The sequence below is a fragment of the Neopsephotus bourkii genome, unplaced genomic scaffold (genome assembly GCF_033783945.1).
Source record: "Neopsephotus bourkii isolate Nb327-2 ecotype Australia unplaced genomic scaffold, CSIRO-AGI_Nbou_v1 NB_1447, whole genome shotgun sequence".
Taxonomy (NCBI): Eukaryota; Metazoa; Chordata; class Aves; order Psittaciformes; family Psittacidae; genus Neopsephotus; species Neopsephotus bourkii.
Window position 1 is genome coordinate 379,505 of NW_026901924.1, and position 22,437 is coordinate 401,941.

Genomic DNA, 22,437 nt, shown 5'->3' on the forward strand with positions numbered 1-22,437 from the left:
CTGACTCCTTTTTTTTCTCTCTGAAATGATCTAAAATCTGTGTTGTCTCTTTGCCCTCTGCCCACATCTTGCTGTGGTCAGAGTGGTGAGAGTGGTCAGAGTGGAACTGCCAACCAAAAAGTTCATACCCTGTCAGCGTAGAAGAGCATTGTGAGAGGGCAACAGAGACATGGAGGAAATTGTTTGCTTGCAACCACAGGAAAGCTTTTTGGCAAAGATGAGAACAGATACAGAAATTATATTTTCCCCTTCTTACACATTTTGTCTTGCAGAGGTGTAATGCTTTTTGTGTCCATGGAGATAATTCTCTGGCATGGATCTCAACAAGGGGATCTCAAAGAATAGGATTGATACCATGGATGTGAGATCTACTACCAATAACTGAGCTCATAATTAATGGTTCCCATTCTCTCCCCAGCACAGCAGGACTGCATTTGCCCTGACTGCTTTCACAATAGCAGAAAAAGAGCATGAGATCCCAGCTTAACTTCCCGCCCCAAGCCTTTCTCTAGTCTTGTCTGTCAAGTGAAGAATAATCCCCACAGCTACAGACACAGAGTCTGTGTCTGCCTGAATTGGTGTATAACAAGTGCACACCTAGGGATGATACTGTCTCATTCAGTTTCACAACCAGGGGCTGGGCAGAAATCCAGGAAAAGCCTATTTCTGCCTGAGATCCTGGATCACTGAGTGAGCTGGAATTCCAAAGTGATTTCTGTAACTCACGAATAATCCACATCTTCTCCATCGACACAGAAAGAGAAAATACATTTCAGAGGCCATTTTTCATGGGCTTTGATTTAACATGGGATATTATTTATGCACAAACCTTTTACCTCACATCCTATTATACATTCATGGGATATTGTTTAAGTGGTGTGGATCACACAAAGCTTTAAGTGGTTTTTGATTTAACTTTCATAATTTTTCATTGCACAGAAGAATTCTGGTTGGCACACTGTTCTGCTTTAGCCAACACCCAGACAAGCTGTCTATGTAGTCATAACCACCATTATAATAAAATCTGTTCAAAATACCTGTTAAAATACTGCAACTTCTGTAAACCTGCCAGGGCCTTGGGTCCCTTCCCATTCTCATTATCAGCTGACATTTGATGGGAAGGCTCTTGAGATGGAGAAACAAAATGGCAAAAGCTTTGGTCTCATTTCAAGAGACTCCAAGCTATAGCTTGCAGATGGGCATAGCTTAGCTGCAAGAGTGGTTCAAGTTTGGTTCTGTCAGGGGAAGATTTGCATTCTTTCCAATGTGGAGCTCAGGTCTGAAAAATATTTCCATGTGCTAAACCACTGTTGGTATTTAATACTAACATTGAACAAGATCTGAAACACTCAAAGCCTAAATTCATATTTTGCTCACAGAGTAACTAATTAAAGATAAAACACAATTAACAGTTCAGACTGAGTTTTCTGAGGTTACTACCACTAATTAGAAGTTAATCTGATTACTTATTTGTTCCGTAGTATCATCTCAAAGCCACAATTTTTGATCTTCTGTGTATAATATGCAAACCAACATAACGAGGATTGTACTTCTTCCAATGATCTTGAAGTCTGACAAGTTTGTACGTAGCTTGCCACCTTATTTTGTGAAGTAGTCCTGGTTTCCAAGATCCGGCGCAATGTCATAGAGACGTGGTGAAGTCCAAAGCCTGTACAGACAACATATTGGGCTAGCATGATAAAGTACACTTCGAATTCCTCACTTCTGTGGTCAGGTGCTCATTAACAGGTGTGCAAGACAAGGAGCACCATTCAGCATGAATGCTAAATGAGGTTTATAATCACACTTTGGGTTCCACAGGTAAACACTTCACTGTGCCACTGCTGCACCCTTGTGGGTCACTCCTCATTATCTCATTATGGTGGATGATAGTACAATAAAAATTGCTTGTTCTACCACAGCATTTAATCTTACTTTTGACAAGCCCTATGTTATGCCAGAAAGCACTATGTTGGTGTTTCATAAGAGGGTTAAAAGAAAGCTTGGTTTTATTTCAGAGTTAATTTGGAAGAGAAAATCAAAACAGAAAAAGAGGGGAGGGGATGGCAGTATAGTAGTTTTTGTTTGGAATGCATTTTTTTTGTTTGTTTGTTTTACAAAAATGAGTGAGGAAAAGCAAATGAAGCAAGTGTCAGCCTTTAAACGTTGCCCAAATAATTTACCCAAAATTTACTGACAAAAACTCCTAAGTTTTCATTCATGCCATGGACAATTTTTGATTGTCTTAATGGTTCTAACACTCCTGCTTACAGTACCTGGTCCAACACACAAAGCCAAAAACTATATAGCCTTTCAAACCAAAGTCATCATGTTTAACTATTTTTGTTTGTTCTACTCTAAACTTTACAACTGTGAAATACAGAATTAATAAGCTTCTAGTTAACCTTTTTAAGTTTGTCATGAAGTTGCATTGTTTCCAGCTGTCTGCAGGTTCCCATGTCAGAATGGTGGCGTCTGTGAGCGACCAAATGCCTGCTCATGTCCAGATGGCTGGATGGGTCGTCTCTGTGAAGAGCGTATGTATATCATCCCTGACTGTAATTTTAAGGATGTTGTAGGTAAGACAAGTGAATTTACTGCAGTGAACCAGGTGGGAAAATTAAAGGCAAAACCCATTAAGAACGTTAGGTTCTTCTGCTTGCCAAATTAGAACAGAAAGGACCAACTTTTTTTTTTTAATGGATGAATGACCATCCCTTGCCACCCCAAACCAAAATAAGCACTTTTTCAATTGATGCGATTCTGCTTTTGGGTGCTCTTTCACTAGTGTTGAAGAACAGCCTGCTTCAGTTCTTCAAAGTCTGATACTAATAGGAATACTTAATAGTTTTGGGGAAAGAACAGGTGTTAAAGCAGAAGAAATATGGGTGTTCTGCTGGTTGCTGCATTTGTTTCTTGGCTTCCTTCATTTATCAGTCTGTGATTATGAACCTGATCAATTCATGTTCAAATAATACATAAACATAAGTTCATTTCTTGCTCACTTTATTCTTTGTTTTCATGGGAGATAATTGTTTTCACTGGATCTCTTCTCCTGTCCTTAGCAATATGCATTTTGCCATGTCTCAATGGAGGTCGCTGTGTGGCCCCTTACCAGTGTGACTGCCCGCCAGGATGGACTGGATCACGCTGCCATATGGGTAAAACTCTTTTCAACTTCATTATTTTCTCACTTTTTATGACTACTAGAAATACTTAACACCATTCACTAAAAAGTCTAGAACTACTAAACTTCTCACAGGAAAACCCAGGCCTGCAGTAACATTCCTGGAGGATTTGCTGTCCCCAGCTGCGAACTATTTTCACAGTAGTCCTTGATGAGTCTATAAAATTCTCAGAAAGTTTGCTTCCAGAAAGGACAGACAGCACTCACGTGGCTGCTCTCTGCAGGAAGCAGTGCAGAGGAGAAAGGATATCCAGAAACTAAAAATCATAGACTCATAGAATGGTTTGGGTTGGAAAGGACCTTCAGATCATCAAGTTCCAACCGCCGCTGCCATGGGCAGGGGTGCCTCACACTCAACCATGTCACCCAAGACTCCATCCAACCTGGCCTTGAACACTGCCAGGGGTGGACCATTCACAACTTCCTTTGGCAACCCATTCCAAGTGCCTCACCACCCTCACAGTAAAGAACTTCCTCCTTATATCCAATCTAAATTTCCCCTGTTTAAGTTAGAAGCCAAAGTTTAACCTAAGTTACCCCTTGTCCTATCACTACAATCCCCGATGAAGAGTCCCTCTCTGGCCCGCTTGTAGGCCCCCTTCAGACACTGGAAGGCTGATGTGAGGTCTCCACGCAGCCCTTTCTTCTCCAGGCTGACAGCCCAAACTTTCTCAGCCTGTCTTCATAAGGGAGGTACTCCAGTCCCCTGATCATCCTCATGGCCCTCTTCTGTCATATTACACAAATTTTGCAGCTATAACAACATAGGTGGTAAGGAGGATAGATGGCTTCTTCACTTCTGGAACAGTAATTCAAATCTACTCAGGCTGACTTGCTTTTCAGTAGCTAAACTAAAAATTCTAGTAAGCAGCGGCATCTGTGCCAAAGCCCATTCATAAAAGCTCATAACCACAGCTTACAAAGTTATTAAACCACTTCTCATTTTACTTACTAGTCTTGACCCTTTGCCATGACAGAGCAAAGTGAAATAAGAAATATTTGAATTAACTGCCAGTCTCACTGGAATAATTATATGGATAAAGTGAGAGCTAAATGTGTTTCATTTATGTGCTTCATTCCAGAATCAGAAGTCATTTTTGACATGACAAACTTGGTACACTTAATTGCACAGGGATGGTCCATCTGTATAGCCTCCTGCTATTTTCTGTTTGTGTTTGGCCCAGAGGATGTTGAATAGTATATTTCCATCTCCTTTCACATTCCTGTGATTACTCATTTCCATTTCCTGTAATTCCATTTTAATCAGTGTTTTTTAATTGTATATTCTTTGCAAAAATATTACCCAGCATTTGTCCTTGATATTTTTAGGTCTGTTCTCTACATATGGCATCACCTGCTCAAAAGACTCACAATTTCAGCTTTCCTGCAGTATAAATGCCTGTGTTTGAATGACCTCATTGAATCTCTAAATCTGTTCTGTACATTGTATGGAACTTTACCTTCCAGTCTCAAAATTGATTGGAAGGCTTGAAGGTTTGACTGTTGTTGCATTACTTGATGTCCTTTGGTTAGGCTGTTGCGTAAAAGCAACCATTTTGCAGCTGGCCCAACAGGATCCTATCAGGCAGCTGGTGTTTGTTTTCTTATTAAAATGACCTGTACCTCTTATGTCACACCTCTTCTGACTATCCAGTGTATTTTTCAGGAACCTACTGTCATTCTCTGCTCCCTTTCCTTGTCTTCATCTTATTCCTTGCTGCTCTTGATCTGTAAATGGCTTCCTCACCTTTAATGTTCTCTGTTTATGCTGCCTCTTTCCATAGTTTTTTACCATATCTGGTGTCTTCTTGTTCTGGCTGTCATATGCCTTTCAAACAAACACACACAGTTTCTTCCCAGAAATAAGGCCTATTCTCCTGTTGCTCTTCTGACTCTTTTCTTCTGGCTCTTCCTGCTGCTTCCACTTGCATTCTTTTTCTTTTTTTTTTTTTTTCCTCAACTTGAAGCAAGAACAAAATTTTTAAGGCAATGTGAAATAATACATTTGCTATATTATACAACTTATACACTGCAGCATATAGCAAAAGCAATAAAGTCAAAATACGTTCAGGAGAGATGTGTTTGTAAGGCTCCCCTTTCACAGCAGACCATGTTTTACGACAGATTCAGAGATGATGTTTGATGTTACAGTTTTGAGAGTAGTCCATTCTTCACAGAATAATGCAGGTTGATTTTCAATGTCCTGTTCCTTAATCAGCTTGATATGGGTGTGCTCATTACTGCAACTCTGTGTTTATTTGTATGCAGCTGTTTGCCAATTGCCTTGCTTAAATGGTGGGAAGTGTATACGACCGAATCGATGCTATTGTCCCTCATCATGGACTGGACATGACTGCTCTAGGTAAGTGTTGTGCAGCACTGTCCCATAGTCAGGCTGAATCACACCCTACTAAACGCTAAATATGAAGAATGTGCAATTAATTTTGCATATCTTGAGCATCTCTAGATTCAGTAAATTAGTAGTCATTGGATCACTCATGATTTTTGAGCCATCTGGAAAGGCCTTAAAGAGCAATCTGCAAAATGATTGCCAAACTTCCAGAAAACTCAGGAAATTACACACTTATATGGAAGCAGACAGGCAAACCTGAAAGTTTTTGGCTTAATTTTAGTGGTATAAATTGATATGGCTTTTGTGATGTAATGCAAAATGTGCTTCAGGAAATTTGAGTGGCCTACCCTGTGCAAGTGTTCATTTTGAACTCTATGTACCTCATCTGGATCCAGGTTCAAGGTTAGGGCAACACAACAGATGTTATAAATAATGGCTTTTGAGTGCTGTAATCATTTAAAGGTTACAACACAGTGCCTCTGAGTCAAGTCCCAGTTCGAATAATGTGGGAGTGCAATCTCTGTATCAAAATCCCCAAGGGACTGGGCTTAGATCTGGTTCATGTGTGCTGTCTTTTAGAGAGTTTTACCAGTGTTTGTATTTTAGACTGCTGATTCCTGTCTAATGGAGCAAATAGAAGATGAGGTTCGCAAATCAGTAAGCCCCATCGCCATGTGAGGAAGCATTTACAAATCTTGATTGTGGCTTTGCTTTTTAAAAGTGTGAAATTTGAGTGTTTGGCTTTGAAAGCAGTCTGAACAGGATGCAGTTTTTCTTTAGAAAGCAGTTTTATTTCATGCTGCCATTATGAGCCATTTACAACCCTGAAGAGGGAAGGCAGGTGAAATGGTAATGATGTTATTGCGGTCAGGAATCAGATATGATAACAAAACATGCAGCATGAGTTCTGCTCCCTGTATGGAATATTACTGAGGACCATGAAACATATGCTAGAAAAATATTTATACTTCAGTTCACACAGGCTCCTACTGAACACATTGGTCATTATCCTGGAGAGCTAAATAAATAACAGCCAAATATTAATATTTTTCTCTGGGATACTGAGGAAGCCTGTGACATTGTACATTTTTTCTGGACAGATGGTAACAGACATTCCCCCCTGTCTCTCTGATACACTATTTAATTTAAAGCTGTTTGTAATTAAAAGATGCTTGTTTGTGAAATACATTGTCCAAAATGAACAGTTTTCATTTTTCAGCAGTGATTAAATATGCCTAAGTAAAACAACTTAAATGTGCTGACAGCAAACAGTATCCAGCTTTATATTGAAAGCTACACATCTGGATTCTGATTGTATTTCCATTTAGGACACGAAGCAGAGAAGCCCAGATCCACTGGATTTAGCAGCCAAAAATGAAGTTTATCTCTGAGACAAATCAAAGGTCCCTTCAAGAGCTTTTTGGAAGTTTCCCACACAAAACGGGCTGGGGGAGGGGAGAGGACAGAAGCAAAGACTGAAATTTGCTTTGTATTTTGTTAAGTCTCAGCTGCCTGGTGGCTCTTTGTGGGGTACAATACTCTTTTGAGGACTCAAAAACAATACAGACAGGAGTAAATGCCATGATAGCAAAGATTTGATGTTGCAGGTTAATTAGGTGTGATTTAGAAGGTGAAGCTGAAAGGGACAAAGCTTTTACCAGCATCCAGAACAAGATTAGCTCCAAACAACACTGATGAGTTGTGAGTTACATTAAATGCCACATAGCTCTATTCCCCACACCCACATTCTTCCCCTCTCAATACGCCATCTTAAGCTGTGGCCCTCTAATCTCTGATATGCTTTCAGACACCATCCTCTTGTGCCTCACTGTTGATCTTGTTTGATATGTTCGATACAACACTGATTTTATTTTGCTTGTTTTTTTGATGCAGGAAACGGAAGGCTGGCTTCTATCCTTTTTAACATCAGAGCAGCAGCTCTACATTCAGATACCTTTCTTCAGCTTAGGCACCAGGGCTTGGAATCTAATGCATTGTAAATCAAATCCATTGCTTCCCTCCCCGCCCCCAGCTCCCTTGTTTTGTATTTTGTGATACATTTTTACTATACCTTTCCATTTTTAAAGAAATTCCTCTGTATTTTTCATTTACAAAAGTATTATCAAATATATGCTGCTACACACACACCATACATACACACACATACAAATGTAAAGATTCTTACTGACCACTGAGGAATTGGTTGTGTAAAGTGAAGTCCCTCCCATTTCTTACATACAGTGAGCTAATTAAACCACACTATACTGCCAACCATGATTAAACGGAATATGGCAATTCTGCTCACCATCTGCCAAAGCATACTGCTGTCCAGCAACTCAACAGTAAAGAACAGTTATGCAAAGCTAATCAAGCCACTCAATTTTGCATTGGGCCTATTAATGAACTCATGTTGGCGTAAATTAGAAGCACGTGATAAAGCCCGTGTTGTAACCACATTTTCTAATGGGCATAAGAAGATTCTGTAATATATATTATGTGATGTTAACGTCATTGGAGAGTGACTTAATGGCATCAGCATTAATTTTACCTAAGATTTTATTAGTAAAATGGTCAATAATACAAAAAGACATGAGAGAACATCATGTCATTCAGAGAAAGATGGACCAAGCCTAGCTAAAAGAGCCTCTGAGGCTTTTTGGCTCACAGGCAGTTCAGGTTTAGCTCTGAAGCTGGATAATCCAGGATCCAGCAGTGGGAAGCAGGTGGACCACTAAAACTTGTGCTGCCCACTTGCCATGGGGCTTACCACCTCCCTGTAACCACCGTTCCTTTCCTGTGTAAATTATGAAATACATGTCTAGCAGCTGTCATCTATGGGAATGCTTTTGATACATGGGGTTTGGGTCCCAAAGTTTGACTGCCCCTCAGATGGAGAAAGAAGACAGCAGTTACGTATACAGGTGAAACTTTGCTATTTGCTTGAAGAAAAGTTTTATTTACGTTATGCAGAACCCTCAGAGCACTGGAGAAGGCCTCTTTTGAGTGCACCACACAGGCAGAAGTGCTTGGCTGAGAGAAATACTGAGAGCACACATGCTGTCTGATTTTTCTTTCTCACACTGCCGATTGTGTTGCATCGGAGGGTAAAACACACCTGAATGCCATCGTTAAGTCACGCTCTAATGAATTGAGATGCTAAGATTTACCTGTGGTTAAGCAGGGTGGTGAAATTGCAAGGTGGAAATCACATGCAGTTTTTGAGGTCAGATGTTTGGTAGTTATTGTCAGTTAGCACAAAGTCTGATCTGTAAAAAGATGTTAGAGTAAGAACCTGCAAGTCGTTGATCAGAAGCTCCATTTTTCCAAGTAATAATAGAAAGCGTGACTTGCAGTCAGCACTGGGAAAGAGGAAGGAGAAATAAATTTTACCTTCTGTAGCATTCCTGCTTAGCTACCCTCCAGATTAGAAGTGTGCACAACCTACCCCACCCCTCTCCCCCTTCATAGATTTACCTTCCTTTTATGAATGCATGAACATGGACCCAGGAAAGTGGTATCACACCAAAATGAGCTCGCAGTTACAATTACAGGGCACAAGCAAATACTGACATATAACTGATGGCTGTTAGCCCAGGACCAGACAACAGGGAAGAAAGAAACAAGCAAAATTTTGAGCCAGTAAGAGCTTTCAGCCAACTAAAAAAAAAAAAAACCAGATAGTTAAAGGAGTCATTAGGGGATCAGATTAATGTGAATGTAGATTCCTTCCCAGTGGGAACTGCAACCAGCTGAAGAGTTGTCGTTTCAGCTCTCACAACCTTCTTTTTCTAATGGATTCTGCTAGCACATAGCAACAGTCTTCTGTCTCCTAGCGCCACAGCCATCGACGTTTACAGCTTTCACTGAAGTTAGTGTTCAGTAAATAATGTCTGCATTTCAACCCGTAGTCACCACCATTTGTAGGCACTTTACCCTTGACCTCCTTGCTGCCTTAACAGCATAAGAATGGAAGCTGCAGTGAGCAACACAGGACTTCTTGAGGCAAAGAGTGCATGGGTGAGAAAAGCAGATCTTTATTTATATAAATAATGTCACTCTCATGTTTTGGTATTTTTTCCAATGTTCTTCTCTGGTGTGTGCCCTGACTCTGCACTGCTGATCTGCAGAGCAGGACAGTGATGAGAACAGTGCTTAAAGCTGGCAGAACATTGCTGGAGATTTTAGGACTGTGGGATGGCTTTTTGCACTCCAGCTTCACACTAGTGACTAGTACATGGAGTCCCAGGATCAACCCAGTCAACATGTTTCGTAAGGCAATGTGGTGGTAGGACAGAGTAGCTGAAACTAGAGGCTGTTATATTAGTGCTGTTGATGATGTTTTGATACTTGCTGGAACACTTTCCCCTCCCTACCCGGTACTGTATTGTCATTTATGTCACAGCTTGTTGTGTGTTTTAAACAACTTCTGTGTGATGCACTTTACACTGTAAATAAAGATGCACCCTGTTGAGTACCTGTATAGAGGCAACATTGCACTCTTTCCTTAATGCCTCCCTACAAAAATACTAGCTTACCCTTTAGGACCTGCTGGCAAAGCCCAAGGAAAGAGAAGCAGAACTCCACTCAAGGGAAAAAGCAAAATAATTGCCAGTAATCTTAAAAGGATGTGCTGGATTAGTCCCGGTTTGCTCTTCAGACAAAAATACAGTTAACACCTATTTTTTCAAATCCTTTCTGCTGCTACAGCATATTTTAAAACCTGTATGGACCAAATGTACCACTAACATAATCAGATGAATTAAAACCTGATTACTCACTATTTACACCAGATGGAGATAAAGTTTGTTTTCTTCTGCACCAGTACTTTAAATCTTAAATCTTTGGACACCCATATTCAAAGACAGCTGAGGATAGAAATGCTCTATAGCAGAAAGATAACTTTGTAACTCCCAACACCACTCCTCCAAACAAGGAGCATATGTTGTTACCGTACAAGTCAGTCAGAAACTCTTAAGACTTGGTCTGCAGTTTTAGAAAGCAGGCATTCTTTATTGCAGCACTGGGTGCACACACCAATCATTTTGCACCCGTTACTTGCCGGCAGCAGCTATACGTTTAGCATGCTCATGCATATTTACAGGTTTTCCAGGGAATTATTTACATTTATTGTATTTCCAGGAACTAATTATAACATCTGCATTCCAATTACACACGTGTTTTCTTGCTGAGTGGGGGTCTCTAGTGATCACCAGTAGTTTTCCTCACTGTTTAGCGAATGACCTCAGTGCTTGTTCATCCTCACAGGGTTCTAGTGCTGAATTAGCAGTGGTATGTCCTTGCTTCTGTTCCAGTCTCGCTCCATGTTGGGCGCCACCCTGCTATCTTGAAGGCTGGTACCCTTGGTCTTATTTACTGTCTCCTTAGTTGTTATCAGTCCCACAATGTTCCTTCCCCTGTCAACCGAACATTCCTTTCTCTCTGCGTATTAGGACGTTAGAACAGTTTGCTCTAATTTACTCTGTTAGTTTAAAGCCACACACACTGTTGTTAGTTTAAAACTATGAATTAAGCCTACAATATGGCGTAGCAGTCAAAAGATGGAGGGTGTCAGGTTTTTGAAGATAATGATAGTAAGACTTTCAATGTTTTGATAGGTAGGTGTAAGTGGAGACTTTGAAGTGCAAGAAATAGTCAATGTCCCAAATTTCCCCCTCAGCCACAATCCCAGAAGGTGGTGTGAGGTTACAGATGGTGCAGTTCATGATGCACTGAAATCTGACGTGCATCTGGTAGAAAAGATGCAAATTGACATCTCAAATTCAGAGTTTTCCAAATACTGCTAATAATCCTGAGTGGGAACAGCTGGGCTGCCTCTGCTCATGGGCTTGGATCTTATACATACTGTAGAATTGCAGAGCACAGCCTTATTTAAGAGTGGCAAGAATGGGGCTCTTTCGCTGGTCCTGTCCTCTTTGCCATGAATACTGAACTAGGGGAAATGTTAAAGGGAGTCTGCTGACACCTCTGCTCTTCGATGTACAGTGAGAAGGCTACAAGTGTCTGTCAGCTCTGATCTTAGGGTGCACTGGACAGGGCTAGTGTGTGCCAGCAGTTTTTACCTTTTCACCCTGAGGATAGTTTGAGCAGCGATCTCTAGCTTCTCAGTGCAGGAATGGGTTCTGCATCTCAGACTTGTCTTGGAGCAGTGCGGATCCTTACTGTGGAAAAGATCCCTGCTGCTTTTACCGCACTGCAGATGCTTTTCTGGGAGAACATACCACGACCACACATTTCCAGCAGCAAGAGACGGGCATTGCAGTACCCAGAAGCAGGCCAGGTGGAATATGCACCACTATTATTGATCTGCTTCTTGAAGGTTATTTCCACTCATGCACATGAAACAGAGCACTTCTTCACATATCCATCCCATTTATGACAAGCACCTCTGCCAGGGTCAGGGCTGTATTTCCATTACCCTTGCTTTCCAGGCTGACGTGTTGCCTAACAGTATCAAGGTCTGCATGCTTGCCACCTCTCCCAGCTGAGCTCTATAAAAGCTGATACTCTTCATAAGGTGATTGACGTGGTTCTTTGGTGCAGGCTGGTCCATCCTGCCAGATGTTGCTCATGTGGACAGACCAGCACAACCACTTTGTGCTGCAAGAAGCAACCATGCTTCTTGTGGCCTTGTGGATAGAACACTAAGTTTCTCCCAGCCACTGACAGTGGCAGACTGTGTCACCACAAGAAAGTCACTTCAATTCTTCCCATTTCAAGGGCCAGGTGAGCCTTCCCTTCTCCACTGTAGCAATGCAGATTAAAGCAGACAGATGAGACTTAAGCATAACTATTATCATTGTTAATGGTAGCTCATCCGCAGATGTCATCCATGCACCTCATTGATAGCCCAGTGGACTGATGCTAACCTTAACCTTCCCAGTCTCTCTTTGCTGAATGTAGATCTTCCTCCTTCAGATTGTCATAGAATCATATAATAAAATCATACAATCACAGAATGGTTTGGGTTGGAAGAGACTTTAGTGTTCATCCAGTTCCAACCCCCCCTACCACAGGCAGGGACACCTTCCACTAGACCAGGCTGCTCAAAGCCCCATCCAGCCTGGCCTTGAACACATCCACAACTTCTCTGGACAACCTGTTCTGGAGATGAAGACTTCCCCCTATTTCCAGAACTTTGAGGCTATGACAGTGTCAGCCAACCCAAACCTGCATACATAGCATGGGCCAGAAAAGAAGGGTGCTGGGAAAAACAGCATCTGTAATGCTCCCAACATGCACGACCTGGGAGCATGGTGAGGACTGATACTGTACCTCTGCCCAGCACTCTTCTTGATGACTATTTTGCTGTGCGTTATCCCAGCAGCCTCAGGAAATCTGTCCTTGTACAACCAGGTGGCAAAGAACAATCAGTCACTGCAGGCACTACTGCCTGCTGTCCTATGCCCTGCAAACATATCCAGGGCTTTCCCAGTTCTTAGTCATGCCTTCCCCTCCTACCCGTTTCCTCAGCACAGTCTGTTTATTTTGCTTTGTTTTCAATATCCTGGCTGGAGTACTTCCATCACTATTGGAAGAGGAACGTCATGATTTTTGCATCTAACTCAGAGGTGACCAGAATTCAATGATGTGGAACTGGCAGCCTTAATAGCTGTGGGCAGGCACAGTTATGATGCTATGCAACTGCAGGTGAAGGGAGGGCATGCAGCAGCAGCCCTGCAGAACTGAGCATTCCCCTAGCTGCTGCTGCCTCGCCTTGCCCTCCCTTCATCCTGTGCTCCCCAGCCATGCCTCTCATTTACAGCTACAAGTTATGCTTGTGGCTGCCCAGTGTGGAGATGCTCTTGCATTTGGCAGACAGACCCCCTGAAGCATGAGCGGAGGCATATCCAGATCTGTTTGCAGTAGGTAGGGAGAAAATGCTGTGCTCTTCTTCTGCTCAGCAGCAGCCTGGGATCTCCCTTTTGCCTGCCACCCGCTCCAGTGGTGTGGTTCACAACGGATTTGTGCATCTGTTCTTGTGCAGCTCTGAGCATGGGGCTTTTGCTTGATAGAAGGGCCCATAAGCAGGGTCCTAGGCTGGTGCAAATGAGCATAACAGCCCAGTGATGTTCAGAGACCAGCTCTGTTTCACTTGGCAATGGGCATTTGTGGAATTCGGGTAAAGGATGCACCCTGCAAATGCCCCTTTTCCATGCTGAAAAAAGGGATGGCAAGTTTGGAGGCCGTGTGGTATGACAAGGCAGTTCAGAAAGCACTTAAGCGTATGGTCCTGTCATGCAACCATTAAGGGTACTTAGCTACTATACAGTTAAAAACAAGCTTATGCATTTTTCTGGACTGTAGCCTTAGTCATTAGAGGATTATAATAAATCAGAAAAGCTGTGCCTGCCCTGCAGACACTGGTGAGATGGCTGCGAAGTGCCTGGCACCAGCTTGTTGCCGCCAGCTGAATGCCAGGAGGTTGACAAAAGAGGCGGCTTCTCACTCAGGTATTGCTAGGCCAGATGTCTGGTTTGATTTTATTAAAATAGCTTGGTTAATGATCTGGGGTAAGGGATAAACAGCTCATTAATTAATCCTGCTGCTAATAAGCAAGGAGGTGCTGTAAACACTAGTGGGGATAAATTACATAAAGGAAGGATAATCGTATTATGAGGAAATGATGTGAAATTAAAGTTAGAAATGACAAGCAGAGCTTCCTGAAAGAAAACCCCCCAAGAACCCCGGCCCCCCCGAACAAGTTATCCCTGGGGAGAGAGGGAGGGATGGCAGTGTGCTGGTGTCCTGGTTATTCCCACCCACACCAGGTGAGGGTTTCCTGCTTGGGAAGAAGCAACACTGGCAGAGAAAGGAGAGCAAAATAAGGACCAGCCAGCAGCACAGTGGCAATGCAGCAGCAACACAGCCTGTGTGATTTTTGGTTCATCTCTGTTTTGGTGCCAGCCAAGGTTATGATTTCTCTCTGCACAGCAGAAATGAGATAATGTTGCTGCCATTCCTGTGGGTGTGCTGGCATGTGAAGTAAGTGACTTCTGGCAGCTGGTGTCCACATGGGAGGATGAGGGGCATCTCACAGGCTGGAGGCAGGGGCTCTGAAGCAGCAGATAAATAAGGCAAGATAAATACATCCAGGCATAGGGAGCAGCCCCTGGTTGTGCCACCGAGGATAGCACTGCACAGCACAATTGGGAAAACCACCTCCTGCTGGGATCTTGGCTGTAGCATCTCCCTCCTGCTCAGAGTGTCATTTTGCAACCTAAATGCTCTCCCAAGTATGGGGTGCTCCTGATTTCATCCCTGGCTGGACCACATAAGCCAGACACAAGTGGCTGCCGTGTGTAAGTATCATGTCTGAGGGCACTTCAAAGAGGAGTTGCTGGGTGTGGCTCTGGGGATATAGGCAAAAAGTAGGACTCAAGCAGAGCAGATACGCCATCGAACCATAAAGCACATGGGCTTTCCAGGATACCTGTAGGCTGGGTGCTGGCTGAGAAAACCGTGGACTTGACCTGTGCAGTTAGTGTAAAACTAGATGTAACACACGGTACAGTTCAGACAGCTTACTCCAACAGGTTTCTTATATTTCTGCTTTCAAGAAGCTACTGGTTTTATCTGATTCTTTCAGGGTATTCATGAAAAGATACAAAAGAAGTGAAGAGTGCAGAGAGTGCATGACAGGCTACACCAACACTTTGGAAACCATCAAACTCCTAAGAACCAAGAGTCCAAAGAAGCCATGTCCCTCCACCTACACTTCCAAGAAAATCCATCAGTGTGCCTTAGGTCAATAGACATAAAAGCTGAGTGGCAAAAGTGAATTGTAGGAAAGTTTAGGTTGGAAAAGACCTTTGGGATTGTGCCCAACCGTTAACCATTCAACCATGTCCATAGGTGCCACATCTCCACATCACTTCCATGGACAGTGATTCTACCACTTCCATGGGCAGCCTGTTCCAATGCCTGAGCACCCTCTTGGTTAAGAAATAGTGCCTACTATCCAACCTAAACCTCCCCTGGCACAGCTTGAGGCCATTTCCTCTTGTCCTATCACTCGTTACTTGGGAGAAGAGAACAACCCCACATCACTACAACTTCCTTTCAGGTAGCTGTAGAGAGTGATAGAGTCCCCCCTGAGCCTTCTCCTCTCCAGACTAAATGCCCCCAGTTCCCTCAGCCACTTCCCATCAGACTTGTGCTCCAGACCCTTCACCCTTCTTCGTTGCTCTCCTCTGGACCCACTCCAGCACCTCAGTGTCTCTCGTGTAGTGAGGGGCCCAGAACTGAACAAAGGATTCAAGGTGCAGCCCCCCCAGTGCCCAGTACAGGGAGATGATCACTGCCCTGGCCCTGCTGTTGGCCTTCCTGCCTGCCTGGGCACCAGCTGGCTCATGTTCAGCTCCAACAATCAGCAACCCCAGGTCCTTTTCCATGAGCAGCTTTCCAGCCACTCTGCCCTAAGCCTGGAGCGCTGCATGGAGTCGTTGTGGGCCAAGGGCAAGAGCTGGCACTTTGCCTTTTTGACCCCCATGCCATTGGCCACAGCCCATCGATCCAGCCTGTCCTGATCCCTCTGCAGAGCCTTCCTATCACCCAGCAGATCAGCACTCCCAGCCAACTTGGTTTTGTCTTCAAGTTTACTGAGGGTGCACTTGGCCCCTTAATACAGATAACTGATAAAGTTGTTAAACAGAACTGTCCCAGTTCTGAGCCTGGGGAACATCACTTGTGGCTGGCCACCAACTGCATTTAACTCCATTTACCACCAGTCTCTGGGCTCTGCCATCCAGCCAGTTTTTAACCCAATGAGCAGTGCACCCATCCAAGCCAGGAGCAGCCAGTTTCTCCAGGTGAATGCTGTGGGAAATGGTGTCAAGGATTTACCACAGTCTACCTTGGCAGCATCCACAGCCTATATCCCTCACCCACTAAGCAGGTCACTCTCTCATGGAAGGAGATCAGGTTAGTCAAGCAGGACCTGCCTTTCACAAACCCGTTGGTTGGGCCTGATGATCTGGTTGTCCTGTACATGACATATGATGGCACTCAAGACGATCTGCTCTATGACCTTCCCCAGCACTGAAGTCCATCTGACCAGCCTGTAGCTCCCTGTATCCTCCTTCCTGCCCTTCTTGTAGAAGGGTGTCACATTTGATAACCTCTGGTTACCCAGAACTGCTGATAAATGATGGAGAGGGCTCAGGAGCACTTTCACCAGCACCCTCAGCATCCTTGTGTAGATCCTACCCAGCCCCATAAACTGGTGTGTGTCTCAGTGATGTAGATCCTACCCAGCCCCATAAACTGGTGTGTGTCTCAGTGATGTAGATCCTACCCAGCCCCATAAACTGGTGTGTGTCTCAGTGATGTAGATCCTACCCAGCCCCATAAACTGGTGTGTGTCTCAGTGATGTAGCAGGTCACTGACCATTTCCTCTGGGATTATGGGGACTTCACGTTGTGAGACAGACTCCCTGTCCTTGTCTTCCAGCCCAGGGGGGTGAGTACCCTGAGAAAACCTGGTCTAACTACTAAAGATTGGAGCAAAGAAGGCATTAAGTACCTCAGCCTTTTTGTCACCCCCTGCTGCTATGTTTCTTCCCATATCCAATAAAGAATGGAGATTCCCTTAGCCCTCCTTTTGTTGCTAATGCATTTATAGAAACATTTTTATTATCTTTTACAGCAGTATCCAGATTAAGTTCTAATTGGGCTTTGGCTCCTCTCATTTTCTCCCTGTATAATTTCACAACATTCCTGTAGTCCTTCTGAGTTTCCTGCCCCTTCTTCCAAAGTTAATAAACTCTCACTTTTAACTCAGTACCAGACAAAGCTCTGCTCATGTGCAGGTGGAGGCGCAAGTTTGCACAAAAGATCTCCTTCACTGGTGTCAGACTCAGGCTCCCAATCCAACACATAAAGGCTCAGGACCCTGTCACCTTGGGGATGTGATTGGGTGCATCGTCTTCCTCAGCCCTGTGCTCATCACTGGTGGGTGTCTCTGGACCCAAAAGCAGCTGCAGATCTCCCAGGCACAATCCTGCTGGTGGGAGGTTCAGTCAAGCCCTGCCCATGCAGGCACAGTGGAGCAGGCAGGCATCTTCAAGGGCCGCAAAGCACTGAGTCACACTCACAGTGGCTGGTGCCCTGCAGCCTTGCCCTGCTCTGCCCCACAGTCAAATCCTTCCAGGAGCAGCACTGCTCTGCACAGCAGCCATGTGGAGAAGCAACACACAGAGTGCTGTCTTGGCTGCCTTATAGCACCTGTATAAGCAGTGCTATGTCCTGTGTGGCATCCTGTTGTCCCATACTGAGATTACAGAACTCCTCACCTGCCATCACTCACAGGCAGAGCTCACTGCTGAGGCAGCAGCACAGGCTTTTTTACATAGGGGTGCCAGGAGCTCTGGCTCCTCCGCCATCTCTGCCTGGATGTGGTGGGTATATGGCATAGATGCTGCTGCCGATCTCTGTTCTTGCCCACACTGATGTGCTGCTGCAGCTGGGTCTGACACCCTTCTGCTGCCAACAGCACATGTGGATGTCGCTTGCTGCAATGCCAGGCTGCTGCCCCAAGCATTGCACATCATATCCTCTGCAGCTTCAGCTGAGCCTGTTTGCAGGCCATGCCAACCTGTGATTAAGTTGCATAGCAAGACTTGTAGGTACTGGTGTCATCTACAGTGATGGGAAAAAGAAAGCACAGGCGCCAAGTAATCTGCCTGCGTGCTGGAGATGGAGACGTACAGTCTTGACTAGAGCTGGGATTTGCCAGCTCCTCTCCCAGGCTGTCCTGCTGCCAGCCCATGACAGCAAGCAGAGCTTGCTCTCAATGGCTGCTGGGGCTCTCAGAGATCTTATAGGGTGTCTCTTTATACAGGAGAAGAGACCAACATACCACCACTACCAGAGTACCCTGTGCCTCAAAGGCAGACAGGGGAGTATGCAAGAAACCCTGGGACAGCCACATGCCTGATCACATAGGGGATCTCCAGGACCATATAAGCAGCAAACAGATGAAAGCAGGAAGAAGTAAGAAACAACTGCAATGGGTAAAAAGCCTGAGCCCTGGGCTGCAGTGGGTTTGGGCTGTCAGGCTTACTGCTCCCTTCTCGGAAGTGCGTGCAGAGCCTCCGCTGATGCAGCTTTGCACACTCACAGCCAGGACAGGCTATTGCCTGCCCGGTCTTCACAGAGCTTCTGGGAAGTGGCAGGATCTCAGGTTCTCTCCTGCCCATTAGTCACCGTATAAGCAGCACTGCTCTCTGCATCAGTTCTCAAGACTGATGCAACCAGGTGGGAACCACTGCAACTGCTCCTCCGCTGCTGAGGAAGACACCCATTAGAATACAGCAACAACAACAAACAAAATCAAAGGGAGGCAGCTGTGTCAGAAGTTTGTCCATGATGTTCAGGCTTGTCTGGGAAGATCCAGGTCAGATCTGGCGCATTCCCGCCTGCTGGGAGGAGGCACCAGGGCAGCAGCCACCTTAGCCCCACCTGCCTGCCCTGGGACAGGAGCAGTGGCAGCTGCTAGACAGGGCTTTCAGCCCCACTGTCATTTCCCATAGCCACACATCTGTCTAGGGGCACAGTAGCCTGTGTTTTGCCTGCTGCAGCAGCCTCTTACCACCATGTTCCAGTGTTTAAAGGACCTTTAAAGTACCTTAACACCATGTTCCATTTAAAGCACTTTATCGCCCTGTTCCACTATTACAGGATGGATACAAAGAAGATTACTCCCTTTCTACAAGAAGCCACACGGAAAAGATGAGGGGAAATGAACACAAGTTACCCCTGGGATTCTGACTGGACATGAAAGGAGGTTTTGACAATGAGAACCATCAGTCATTAGAACGATCTCCCCAGGGAAGTGGTGGATTCCCAAACACTGGATGCCTTAAAGATTTGGCATTCTGGGCCATCTAGTCTAGGTCATGGTTTGCCTCCAAAGGTTGGACCAGATGATTCCTGAGGTCCCTCCCCTGAAAGCTCTGCATGCACTGAGGCAAAATGTGCAGATGGGCTCCCCAGGAAGCTGCTCAGCTGCAGTTACATCAGGTTGCATCAGCCCTGATCTGTGAGCTTACTGCTTGCAGGTTTGGGGTTGGTACCAGACAAGCAGCATCCCAAGGGCAGATGGCAAATCACCATCTGCCTACAGACCCAGCAGCTGACCCCAGAGAGGCCAAAAGAGGGGCAACAGGTCTGGGCTGGGGGCTCCCGGGCCAAAAGGGGACCCTGAGAAGCTTTGCTGTTTGTGAACAAAACAGTCTTTTGAGGGTCCTTTTCTGAGGGATTTTTGTTCTGGCCTTTTTGAAAATGGTCTCGTATTTAGCTGCTGTTAATTTCCTGGATCAGGCTATCCTCAATGCTCTTCCTTCAAAGCATCCTCTGGGAGGAAGGAGTGCTTTTACCGTATGTGCAAAGCAAGTGCACTCTGCTCCAGCTCGGCCTAAAGACTCAGGTGAAAATGACTCCATTTGCCTGCTAACCCTGTGATGTTTCAGACAGGATTTGATGTGGTCTGACTGATACGTCCAAATAAAACACTCCTGTGAGCTGGTCACATTCCTGGACTCTGCCTTCAGTCTCACGGTAGGGCAGTGACACTCCTGGGAGGCCAGAACTGCTGTGTGTGCTCTGCCTTCTCTGCAGCATCCCCTTCCTTCTGTCTGCCCACGCCAGAGCTGCACTGCCCTTGCAGCCGAGGAGCAGATGCCCAGGTCATGGTTTGGTTTTCTCTGTGCTGTGTGTAGCCACAGATGTACATTTCTCCTCATCTTTGTAACATCTCGTACAGCTTTTTGTCTTTTCTTCCTGCTTTTCCTTTTCTTTTGCTGCAGGACCCAGCAGCCACGTCCAGCCAGAGCTTTTCCATGTGTGGTATCAGTGCTTTGCATCCCCACTAAATCCTTCAGTAGCTGATGTTCGAGGCAGTAATGCAGCCCAGCAGGCTGGATCTGGGCTCACAAGGGCCGTGCCAGCATCGCAGTGGGCCCATGGCATGGGTCTGGTCAATCCCCCTGTCCCCCATCTGTTTTCATGCAGACCTTGGGCACAAGCTGCCTTTGCCGGGCAGGCATGGTCAGACCCACACCACAGTGTGGGCTGCATGGGGACCTGACTGGGGTAAAAGCTTTTCCTGTGCTGGCAGCAGGGCCCAGCTTGAGGCTAAAGCCCAAACCATGCTTCTGATCTCCAGCTCCATCCCTCCTGCACCCCCCCCCCTCCCCCCCAGCACTGCCTGAAGTGCTAGCCTCCCTCCATGGCTGCCATGGCCGGAGCATGCAAGCCCTGGTCTGGACATGCCTCCTGTCCTTAAGGGCAGCAGCAAACACACTTTTACATTTTCTACTGCTTTTTCTGCAGCATCCAGGAGCCTTTTATACCTAAAAGCCTTGGTGCTTTTGCATGGCACAGAGGGATGAGCCCCCTGATCCCATGGTCTCCCCTAGAGCCCTGGTGTCTGCAGGAAAGAGATTGGCAGGGTTCCCATGCTTTCCAAAATAATGTATGTTTGGTACATTCCTCCTCCTATCACATCTGCTTATGGTCCCCCAGGATGTTTTGTTCCTGTTTGTCTCCATTTTAAGTGCACAGAAACACAGTGAGGGGAAAGGGAGGAGGAGAGAAAGGAGGCAGAGAAGAGAAACATCTCTGCTCTTCTGCTCCCAGTGCTTACATAAAACTCCAATCTCCAAAGCCAATTCTTCAGAGACAGATGGTTTCAGGGCCACCTTGTACCCAAGAACTCCCAGTGTTTACATACAAGTCCAATCTCCAAAGGCACTTATTCAGGGTCAGATTGTTTCAAGGCCACCGTGTACCCAAGAATTCAGCATCCACCAGCATTCCTGTGGTTTTGCTTTTCCTGTCTGAGCACCCCCAGCACTCACCCTCATCCTCCAGCACCTCACCCCAGACCACCTCTGGGCTACCTCCAGCCAACATGTAAGAGCGGTATGAGATACCATTTTCTCATGTCCTGTGATGATAAGGGTGGGTTTTTCCCCCTTTCCTTTTCTGCTCTGTATGCCCAGGAGCAGCTTGTCAGCCATCGCAAGGGAAAGACATTTTCCAGACACGCTGCAGGAATGCAAAGGAATTGTTTGTGCAATTAAGTGTTTGGCGCCTGTCCCTCTCCAGAGTGACTCTTTCTATTCACCAAACCACTGTTCCAGTTTGCTGGAATCATCTGCAGTCCTGCTCCTGTGCTCCAGGGCAGTGCCTGGCAGCTCAACACCATCCACACAGGGGGAGAAGCACATGCCACATCCACCATCCAGGTCAACAATACAAACACAAAGTGGGACCAGACTGACAAAAACAAAACCAACAATTCTCAGACTTCCTGGAAGTGTCTCTGTGATGTGGCCACAAACCATTGGCACTAGATACAATCATCCAACAAAGTCTGCACCCACCTTCTAATGATCTCATTTAAACCACACTGCAGGAAACCTCACAGGAGAAGGTGTAAAAGGCCTTGGCAGCGCCAAGAAATGTGCCAAGACACTCCTGCTCCTGAGTGGCAGCATCACCTCTGTCCTTGTTACAGGATAAAACCAGGCTGGTGTGGTGCAGCCTGTCGTGATTGCTGTGCCAGTGCCACGATGCACTTTCTGAGTCTTCTTGCTGCTTAACACCTAAATTAGAAATGCAGTCTGCACCTCAAAATGAATACTGATGCAAACGCAGCATTAACCAGTTTGGTCTTTCCAGTGCCAACAGTTGCTGCTTTTTTTTCCACTTTGAGTCTCACAGGAGGCTACCACTACATCGACTGGGACTGCTAGGGGATGGATGTGCTTGGGCTGTGGTACTGAAACTATGCATGTATTAAACATGAAAAAAGACAGAAAAGAAGCAGGAAGATCTTCTACTCTTCTTATAATTGGCTTTCTCTATGGAAAGT

At 45.3% G+C, this 22,437-nt stretch overlaps 1 protein-coding gene across 3 annotated transcripts in view; it reads left to right on the plus strand.

Moving 5' to 3' along the window:
* The window catches only part of SVEP1 (sushi, von Willebrand factor type A, EGF and pentraxin domain containing 1), a 128,493-nt gene extending 118,477 nt beyond the window's left edge, over positions 1-10,016 (plus strand). For all 3 annotated transcript variants that reach the window (XM_061368812.1, XM_061368809.1, XM_061368810.1), the window contains 4 exons: positions 2,442-2,537; positions 3,066-3,161; positions 5,456-5,549; positions 7,434-10,016. In XM_061368812.1, the coding sequence (XP_061224796.1) occupies positions 2,442-2,537; positions 3,066-3,161; positions 5,456-5,549; positions 7,434-7,464 (317 nt within the window). In that variant the 3' untranslated portion in view covers positions 7,465-10,016. The remainder of the gene's footprint in view (positions 1-2,441; positions 2,538-3,065; positions 3,162-5,455; positions 5,550-7,433) is intronic.
* The last annotated feature ends 12,421 nt before the right edge of the window (positions 10,017-22,437 follow it).